Source organism: Olea europaea, chromosome 13 (genome assembly GCF_002742605.1).
Source record: "Olea europaea var. sylvestris chromosome 13, O_europaea_v1, whole genome shotgun sequence".
Taxonomy (NCBI): Eukaryota; Viridiplantae; Streptophyta; class Magnoliopsida; order Lamiales; family Oleaceae; genus Olea; species Olea europaea.
The window spans coordinates 10,649,118-10,660,127 of NC_036249.1; the positions used below are offsets into that span (position 1 = coordinate 10,649,118).

Genomic DNA, 11,010 nt, shown 5'->3' on the forward strand with positions numbered 1-11,010 from the left:
TCTTCTGATGGTTCCTATCGCTCAATTGTGTGATATCTTGATTTTATCTTGTCGAAGTGTAGTTGAAACGTCAAAATTTATTTACGACTTCTCTAAAGTCTCCTTCGGATTGGAATTGTCATGGGTTTTTAACGCACCACGAAAACAAATCCTAGTTGAAAAGGCATTGCGTGTATGGCACCTGGGAACCATGATGTTTGACTAGGTGGTCCCTAGGCACTAGAACTCTGCTTCGTTTTCCACTTTTAAGTGGCACTTGGGTACCACATCTTTATTAATATTATCCTTTGGAGGTGCCTAGACAAATAATGTAACGCCTAGGCTCTAGCTTTGATTTTAATCCACTTTGTTTTCAGGCAATTTAGCCTATTTTTCGCCTCATTTACGACTCCATGTCCTGTTATCCTTGATTCACATTGTCGTCTCTCTTTGATTACTTCAAACTCCTTTTCACCAATTTACCTATTCTATAACACAACATGAAAACATTCTTAAACTCTTAAAGAATAACAAAATCACAAGTAAAACATTCTAGATCACTAGTACACTTGGAGTGTATTGAACAGACAATCTGTCGAATTTAATTCTTTAGTATGACCGTACGAAAAATTAAATTTCACTTGATCGCTGTATATCTCATCTTAATCCTTTGATAGGATTATGTATATCACTTCGCGATTTTAATTATTCTTTAATTCATCAATAGGTGAGATTAATTTAATTGGTCAAATATCTCGATAAGTTGGGAATTTGGGAATGAGCGGAATAGAGAACATGAATTCGTGTCGGGAACCGTCATTGTAGAAAACGGGTAGAGTGACTACTTAAGTATTTTTAGTTGAACGGTTAAAATCTGAACTCAATGTTTAGCGACGGCTAAACTCCGACATCTGTGATTTGTTCACAAGACCGTTGAAGAAAATGAAACTTAAGTTAGTGAGAATAATTAGAGGGGCAAAATGGTCATTTATACTCGTACTTAATTATCGAATCTCGGATGGGGATAAAATACATATACGGCAGGTTAGAAAAAAGTATTACAAATTTATTGGCTTCTATGATCTTATATATTTCAAGGGTTCAGTCTTTTGTTTTTAGTGGAAAAAACAAAGACTAATAATTAGATTGGGTGGTCTATGGTCGATTAGATAGGATCTAATTATTGGAGCTTGGAAAATATAGGTCCGATCAGGTCTCGTGGTAGCTTCATAAAGTATTAGAACTTAATTAAAGTAATTATAATAGTTTTGGACTTAATTGTAATTATAATAACATTTTTTACTTGGTTGTAATTACTATGAAAGTTATAAACTTAATTGTAATTGTAATTGAAGTTCTAAGACTACACGTGCAATTAAACGTAAGCTAGTTAGAAGTGGACTTAAATTAGAACTTTTATTTGAGTTTTAATTAGAACTCTTATTTGAATGTGGAATTATAATTGTACTAGAATTGTATCATCTTTTTCTATATAAATAGAGGCTAGATGGATAGAAAAATATTACAACGTTCATAATTCCATAAGATTCAAATTTGTAGAGAGAAAATATATTATTTTCTTCTTGTCCAAAATTTAAGAATTAGTTTCTAGATTAATTGAAAGAAGGTGCCCACACGCCGCTGTAATCTTTGCGTTGGAGAATACCATAGAAGATTTGAATGTTTGAAACACTAAGATTCTTGCAATTAAAGGAGACGAAAGTTCGTGGATCATAGTTATTTAAGGTTGATCTTTAAACTTAGGTAAAATATTTGAATCATTTAATTTTGTTATAATATACACGTGAACATCTAGACGATCTTGCTTATTGAATTAAAGAAAATTTTAATTTCTGATTAATTTCGCTTCAGCATTCCAACAACTGGTATTAGAGCAATCTAGATCGTTCACGTTCTTGTTATTTCTGAATCTTAATTGCATATTCTAGTCGAGCGATGTCTAGGAATAATTTGATATATGTTGATTGAATGATTGGATTAATTTAAATTGTGAACCAATTATTTGTGGCCAGTCTTTAATTGTAATTCGTTATTTCGAGTCTGTAACAAGATAGGTGGATTACGACTCCATCATCTTGAATTAAATTTTTGTTCAATTAGATTCAAAAATTGTGAGCTTACGAGACATTGGGATTCTTGTAATTTTTGGATATTATAAATTGATTGATGATAGAAGACTTGAAGAAGGAACTCTGATGGACCAGATGAACATCGACAAATGCGGCCAAGGATCGAAAAAAAATGGGAAACACTCACAGTAACATGAATTACGCATGTACCCATCCATTGGCAGTTTCCAAATAGTTTAGAATATTATGTAATGTATTATGGATGGCAGAAGTGGCAGTCATTTAAATGTTATGGGAACTTGGGCCACTGTTGATATGGATTTTCTAAATAGCCAAATATAATTGTATTGTTAATTGATCATGGAAATGTGATAATGCCTATCATTACAACAAAGTAAATAAATTTTTTTGTCAGGCACAATCCACAGTTTTAAATTGAGGCAGAAGTGTAGAAATACATGCGTATTTCACAACTCGATTGAGTTTCGAAATTCTTTTTCGTGTAGATAGAATTCAGTTGTTATTGGATTACTTCGATTGGATCCTGAAGATTTTGTACTGAAGATTTTGATTAAATATTGGGCTTGAGTCCAATTAGTTTTTAACTTATTTCTTGAGTCGTTTTTTGGTCACAAATAATTGTTATTTTTATCGCTCTATGAATGCTTTAAATTTTTAAAATATTGTCATTCTAAATATCATGACATATATATCTATTTATGACATCGCTCGTGATACTATAAATAGGATACATATCATTTAACACAGACCTTTCTTCGATTAATTTAATTTAAATTAAATTATTCTGAATAGAAAAATCGTTATTATTAAATTGTATATTAATTTAATTAATATGAAAAGTTGGTAATTGTTTCAATTAAAATCCATTATTTTAAAATATTGAATGGGAGAGGGTGTTTATTTAAATAAAAACCAACGGTCTCCTTTGGTCAATCCATAAGCAGAGTAACGTGTTTGCCTCGTGCCGGTAATGTAACGGACTCCCTATAGGAGGGCCAAGTGGTTCAAGTTGTTTGATTAGATTTCTTTATGATAAAATTGTCTAAATATAATATAATTTGTGATCATCCTATAGATGGCGAAATTATTTTCAAGTGTTTAGAGATTGAGACAAAGGTTGTACACTCAAATCGAAATTATCTACGAACCTCCTATAGAGGCTCTCGTTTATTATTTTGGTGACCAAATAAAACAATGCTAGACTTAATATAGACATATGTTGTCAAATATATTTTGTTTGAGTGGGAGGGTCTCAGATTGATTAATGGACACATTGACCTTTCCTATAGAGAGGCATGTTGGATCACACGGATCAAGTCATTGTTGCATTATTGTAGTTAGATGGATCTACATATGCATTCATGCGTGATATGTTAAATTGTCATTCGCTGCTCAATTTTAATATGCAATAAATTGTTATTTTTCAGCAAAATGTCTCTCAGCGCTTTTTCCGTTATTCTAAAACAAAATCAACTTGTCGAGGATAATTATGTGGATTAGAAACGTAATTTGATGTTTGTGCTTATTGTCGAAAAACTCAATTTTGTGCTCGAAGAAGAATGTCTCGAGAAACCTACTGAGACTACAGGCAAGTCCAAGAGGGGGTTGCGTATGACAAGTGGATCGCTGCTGACAAGATGACTCGCTGTTATATTTTGGCATCCATGTCAAATGTGTTACAGCAAAAGCTGAAAGTCAGGAGACCTCTTATGACATACTAGAAAGCCTGAAGGACATGTTTGGACATCAAAGTAGGAGAGCTCGCTTTGAGGCCATTCTTACCTTGCAGAACATCCGCATGAAACCCGGAATGCCTGTGAAGGATCATATGTTGACTATGATTGCAGACTTCAATGTGGCGGAGAATTTGGGTGCAACTATTGAACAGGAAACTCAAGTTGATATGCTATTGAATTCTTCATTTGATATGTTTTCACAGTTTAGACTATCACTTGCACAAGATAAATATGCCATTAACTGAGTTGATGAATGAGTTGCAAAATGTGGAAAGTAGTCTCAAGGGTAAGGGTGGTCATGCTCATACGACAATTGCTAGCTCCTTTGGCTCTAAGCCAAAAGGTGGAATTAGAAAGAAGAGGAAGAGATCTAACAAGAAGTCAGGAAGCAACAAAAAGCCCAAATCAGATGGAACGCCAAATGGCATGTGTTTCCACTGTGGTCGCAAAAGGCACTGGAAGAAAGATTGCCCTGATGCACTAGCTAAAAAGTTGGGTGTTGGTGAGTTTTTTATTGCTGAGTCATGTTTGATGGTTGATTCTACAAATTCCTGGGTTATAGACTCTAGAGCCACTAATTATATATGCATGTCATGCAGGTGCTTTAGGAAAGTAGAAGACTCAGTGAGGGCCAGTTTAAAATTACTATCGGCATAGGAGCTATAGTTTCAGCAAGAGCAGTAGGAGTAGTTTGCTTTTATTTCGATAGTGGTAGGCGTTTAACTCTTAAAGACTGTTATTATGTCCCACAGATGAAGCGAAATTTGATTTCTGTTTCTTGTTTAATAGGACAATGTTATTCTGTAAACTCTGCGCATGATGCGCTTTATATTATAAAGAATAAAGCTCCTATTTGTGCTGGATATTTGGTGAATGTTCTTTATATTTTAAATTGTGTCACAAATGAAATAAATGTTACTTCTGCAAACTATGAACGAATGTCTAACCATACTAGTGATACTTATTTATGGCATCTTAGGCTTGGACATATTAATCTTAACAGGATACAAAGATTGGCTAGAGACGGTCCACTTAAGACACTTAAGGTCGAACCATTGCCAGTTCGTGATTCTTGTTTGGAGGGTAAAATGACCAAGAGATCCTTTCTAGCAAAAGGACAGAGAGCCAAAGAAGTATTGGAACTAGTTCATTCTGATGTATGTGGACCCATGAATACACCTGCGAGAGGGGGTTATGAGTATTTTATTACTTTTACCGATGATTACTCTAGATTCAGATACATCTACCTAATGACTCGAAAGTCAGATGCTTTTGAAAAATTCAAAGAGTATTGAGCTTAGGTCGAGAAACATTTGGGTAAGAGTATTAAGACAATTCGATCAGATCGAGAAGGGGAATATTTCTCAGGAGAATTCAGGGACTACTTGACAGAAAATGGTATTGTTTCTCAACTGAGTGTGCCGGGTACACCCCAATAGAATGTCGTTTCAGAAAGGAGAAACATAACATTGTTAGACATGGTTAGGTCAATGATTAGTTTCGTAACTCTACCTACCTCATTTTAGGGATATGCACTGGAAACAGCATCATATGTTCTTAACTCAGTTCCTTCTAAGTCGATTTCGAAGACTCCCCTGGAATTATAGAATGTGTGGAAGCCTAGCTTACGTCATATTTGAATTTGGGAATGTCCGGCTCATGTGCTAAAGGGAAGGTAGAGAAGTTGGAGTCTAGATCAGAAATATGCCTGTTTATAGGATACCCTAAAGGTACCAGGGATATTATTTTTATAGTCCTATAGATAGGAAAGTCTTTGTTAGCACAAATGCCACTTTCCTAGATGATAAGTATATTAATGAATGTCAGTCCAAAAGCAAGGTTGTGTTGGAAGAAATGAGTGGGAGCAATTCCATCACATTAATTCCTGAAACACAATCTCATAACAGATAACCCTTGGTATTAGATATACTTAAACAATGTGTTTTGTGAGGGAGAGATAGTCATCCAATCCCATAGATCAATTAAACGTTGAAGGTATTGAGGAGGTAATGGAACCACTTAATGGTGATCCCAACATTGATACAAACGTTACAATTCCAAGCGATGCCACAGTTCAGGATCCACCGCCCCTTAGACAAAGCAAAAGGGTTATTAGACCACCTTCTAGGTACTTGTTAGTGGAAGAGTCCAATCAGGCGATCTCCACAACACAAGTTGACGACCCGACTTTATATAAAGAGGCCATGAATGATGTAGATGTAGATTTATGGCAACAAGCTATGAATGCTGAAATGGGATCTATGCATTCCAATTAGGCCTGGGAACTTGTAGATGCACTAGAAGGGATAAAACCCATCGGGTGCAAGTGGGTCTATAAGAGAAAGAGAGGAGCATACGGGAAAGTGGAAACTTTCAAAGCAAGGCTAGTAGCTAAGGGTTTCACGCAACAAGAAGGCATCGATTACAAGGAGACCTTTTCACCTGTGGCTATGCTTAAGTCACCCGGATTCTTTTATCCATTGCAGCTCATTTTGATTATGAGGTGTGGCAAATGGATGTCAAGCAGCCTTTTTGAATGGCCATCTTGATGAATGTATCTATATGGTACAACCAAACGGATTCATAGAACCTGGTCATGAAGACAAAGTCTGCAAGCTTCCTCGGTCCATTTATGGGTTGAAGCAAGCATCAAGATCTTGGAACAAGATATTCAACGAAGTGATTAAGACATATGGTTTTGATTAGAACTTTGATGAACCCCGTGTCTATAAGAAGATACAGGAAAGAGTAGTAATTTTCCTCGTGTTTTATGTGGATGATATTCTACTAATTGGAAATGATGTTGGAGCATTATCATCTACGAAAGCATGGTTGGCCCAACAGTTTCATATGAAAGACTTAGGAGAAGCTAGCTATGTTCTAGGCATTCAGATCTTAAGAGATCGAAAGAACAAGCAGATAGCTCTATCCCAAGCTTCATACATTGATAAAATACTTGTCAGATTTGTCATGGAAGATTCCAAGAAAGGTAATTTACCTTTCAGACATGGAATCCAGCTCTCTAACGATCAGTCCTCTAAGATTCTTGAAGAGGTAGAACGCATGAGTAGGATACCTTATGTATCGGCAGTTGGTAGTCTCATGTATGTTATGCTGTGTACTGGACCTAACATTTGTTATGCTGTTGGTATGGTGAATCGATATCAATCTAACCCTGGACCGAAACACTGGGTGGCTGTAAAGCATATCCTGAAGTACCTTCGAAAGACAAGAAATTACATGCTAGTTTACTCATCATAGATTTTTTTCCAGTGGGTTACACAGATTCAGACTTCCAGGCTGATAAGGACTCTCGCAAACGCTTTATTGTGAACAATGACTTAGTCAAGTTGATCTCTTCTTTTTGCAACACTCCCATTGTTGATAATATGGGCAGGGACTTCTCGATAAAGACTGGCGTTCCTCCTCTTCCTTTCGCTAGTTATGGCCTTTACTTGATAGGGCTCCTTCCCATCTATCGTGATCGAGAAGAGGGGGGAGGCTCTTGTGCAAGCCCCGCCCGCCCTTCTTTATTTTGATTTTGAGGGATCCATGGTTATAGGCTAATTGAACGAGAGCCGCTTTGCCTCTTTCTGCCTATCCTCTTTTTTCTTCCTTTGTTGTCATTTCCAGACATGGGATAAACTATAGGAATGAATGAGGTACTGCTGACTTGTCTTCTATCAAATATGTCAAAAAAAAAAAAAGCTTTCGAAAGGGCTGTTTACACCAGGATCACTGTTTACACTTGTGGCGGGGCCATTATTTGGAGAAGTATCAAACAATCATGTATTGATGATTCCACCATGGCGACTGAGTATGTGGCAGCTTGTGAAGCCGCTAAGAAAGCGGTGTGGCTCAAAAAATTCTTAACGGATATCGAGGTGGTGCCTGCATTTGCACAGCCCCTGACACTGTACTGTGATAACAGTGGGACAGTGGCAAATGCTAAAAAACCAAGGAGTCATCAAAGGGTAAACATATTGAACGGAAATATCATCTCTTGAGAGAGATAGTTAATAGATGAGATGTGATTATCAGTAAAATTGCGATTGGGGATAACCTCGCGGATCCATTTATAAAGAGTCTATCGGTTAAGGTTTTTAATGGACACGTGCAATGCATGCGTTACAGGACATGACACATATACTTTAGGGCAAGTGGGAGATTTGTTAGGTTGTGTGCCCATATAGTATAGTTTTGTTGATGTAAAAATAACAATAATAATTTTTCTATTGAATAAAATTATGTTTACTTTATTTATTGCACATATTTATTATTGAGCATGCGAAATTAAAGTACCTGTAATCACTTGTGATAATATGAGTTGGGTACTTGAGTTGAGAAGTACACTGAGATACAACTTATATTTTGATCATAAATAATTTGTTCACAACCAATGTATAAGAATTGACACCTTATATTGGAAGGTTGTATTGTTGACCAATTTACTATTCAGGTTTATGATTTGTCCTTATCACAGAAATAGTTAAAGGTGACATTAGTACACTTGGAGTGTATTGAACGGACCATGTGTCGAATTTAATTTTATAACATGACCGTGCAGAGAATTAAATTCCACTTGACTGCCATGTATTTCATTTGAATCTTTTGACCGTATTATGCGGACTATGTATATCTTTTCGCTATTTTAATTGTTCTCTAATTCATCAATGGGTGAGATCAATTTAGTTGGTCAAATATCTCGATGAGTTCGGAACTTAAGAATGAGCGGAGTAGAGAACGTGAATTCGTGTCGGGAACCATCACCGTGGAAAATGGGTAGAGTGACTACTTAAGTATTTTCTGTTGAACAGTTAAAATCTGAGTTCAGTGTTTAGCGACAGCTAAACTTCAACATCTATGATTTGTTCTCAAAACCGTTGAAAAAAATGAAATTTAAGTTAGTGAAAATAATTAGAGGGACAAAATGTTCATTTATACTCGTACCTAATTATCGATCTCGAACGGGGATAAAATACATATATAGCCAATCAGAGGAAAATATTACAGATTTATTGGTTTCTGTGATCTTATATATTCCAAAGGTTCAGTCTTTTACCTTTAGTGGAAAAAACAAAGACTAGTAATTAGATTGGGTGATATAGGGTCAACTAGACATGATCTAATTATTGGAACTTGAAAAATATATGTCCGATCAGGTCCCTGTGGTAGTTCCATAAAGTATTGGAACTTAATTACAGTAATTATAATAGTTTTGAACTTAATTGTAATTACAATAAAGTTTTGTACTTGGTTGTAATTACTATGAAAGTTATAAACTTAATTGTAATTGTAATTGAAGTTCTGGGACTACACATGCAATTAAATGTAAGCTAATTAGAATTGGACTTAAATTAGAACTCCTACTTGAGTTTTAATTAGAACTCTTGTTTGAATGTGGAATTATAATTGTACTAGAATTGTATCATCTTTTTCTCTATAAATAGAGACTAGATGGATAGAAAAATACTACAACATTCATAATTCCATAAGATTCAAATTTGTAGAGAGAAAAAGAGAGAGAAAATATCTAATTTTCTTGTTGTCCAAAATTCAAGAATTAGTTTCTGGATTAATTGAAAGAAGGTGCCCACACGCCGGTATAGTCTTTCCGTTGGAGAATACCATAGAAGGCTTGAATATTTGAAGTACCAAGATTCTTGCCATTAAAGGAGACAGAAGTTCGTGGATCATAGTTATTTCAAGGTTAATCATTGAATTTAGGTAAATTATTTGAATCCTTTAATTTTGTTATAACATACACGTGAACATGTAGACGATCTTACTTATTGAATTAAAGAAAATTTTAATTTCTAATTAATTTCGCTTCCGCATTCCAACATTTTTCACATGGGAAATAATCTTATATCTTGGCTAAGTAAGAAAAAAACTCTATTTTCTTGTCCACTGCAAAAGCTAATTATATCGCTGCCTATAGTTCCGTGATAATACTAGTTTTATAAACATTTCTTAGAATCCTATTCAGCTTTCTAGAACTAAGCATATTGACATTCGACATCGCTTCATCGGGGACTTAGTTAAGAAAAGTAAAATTATCCTAGAACATATTCATATTAAAGGAAAACTCACTAATTTAGTCGCTAAAGCTTTTGATATTATCATAGTTGAAACTTAATGAAAAATCGTGGGCATATGCATGATGCATTAAACCATTCCGACTTACATATATTTTACTATATATTTTGTGCGCTCACTATATTTGCATATGTTTTGCATTATAAAAATTGAAAAATAAAAAAAAATAATAAAAAGAAAATTGGGGCTTTTCTTGCAAATGTTATAAGATGTAAATTGATAAGTGTATTTTTGCACACTTATTTAATAACTAAATAAGCTTAAATATTGATTAAAGAAGCAAATTTCTACTCATAATTATGTAATTATTACTTTATAGGTAAAAATTACCCAAGAAAGTAGAACAAAGCAAAAAAGAGGAGAAAGTAACAAAGATTGTACAAATTTGTGAATTTGGGGACCAAAACGAACAAGTGTAGAATTTTGGAGGACTTTGAGTACAAATTTTTAAGGGCATGATTGAAACGAAAGTCAAAATTTGATGATTAGATTGTACAAGATCAAAGTTGAGGACCTTGCATGCAAATGGAAGAGGACTAAGTCGGACAAAATGAAAAGAGAACGGACTCGATCGTGCGTGATAGGCTTAAAAACTAACCCGAGAGAAAAGCGTAATGCCTCGAGCACACGCGCTAAGAATGCCAACCACATTTTCCTTCAAAATTCCAAAGATTTTTATATTTTCTTATTTTTTTAGATTTTTAGTTATTTTCCAAAATCAAAATCTTTATTGTGTGTTTATTTTCATCGTTAGAATTAAATTGATTGAAATTGTGTAATCGTAAGAAAACATTGCTCGAGGAATCGACAAATCGGATTCAAAAAGTTTACTTTATTACTTGAACGAAACCCGTGCACTTGCGGCATACGCTTTTAGTGAACAAGTTTTTGACGTCATTGTCGTGAAATTTTTTTACTTTAATTATTACTTTAGTTAATTTCGTTTTATCAATTTTTTTTGTTTTGTTTTAATTACTTTTATTTTTGTATACTTTGATTAACCCCCCGTATTGCTAATCTATCTCGTGTTGGTATTCTCTTCCGTACTTTTTAGATATTTGCATGATTCTAACTTCGTAAAGTAT

The 11,010-nt window shown here is 34.6% G+C and overlaps 1 protein-coding gene across 1 annotated transcript; it reads left to right on the forward strand.

Annotated features, from left to right (window-relative positions):
* Positions 1-3,602: 3,602 nt before the first annotated feature.
* LOC111408438 lies at positions 3,603-4,071 on the forward strand. The gene is made up of 2 exons (XM_023038199.1): positions 3,603-3,678; positions 3,773-4,071. The coding sequence occupies exons 1-2, from the start codon at positions 3,603-3,605 to the stop codon at positions 4,069-4,071; spliced, it is 375 nt and encodes a 124-aa protein (XP_022893967.1).
* Positions 4,072-11,010: the final 6,939 nt, after the last annotated feature.

Excerpts from the sequence above, each read along its gene's own strand:
- LOC111408438 (XM_023038199.1), top strand. The coding sequence starts at position 3,603 with ATGTTTGTGCTTATTGTCGAAAAACTCAATTTTGTGCTCGAAGAAGAA. Across the intron at positions 3,679-3,772 it reads GAAACCTACTGAGACTACAG|CAAAAGCTGAAAGTCAGGAG; the intron begins GCAAGTCCAAGA and ends AATGTGTTACAG.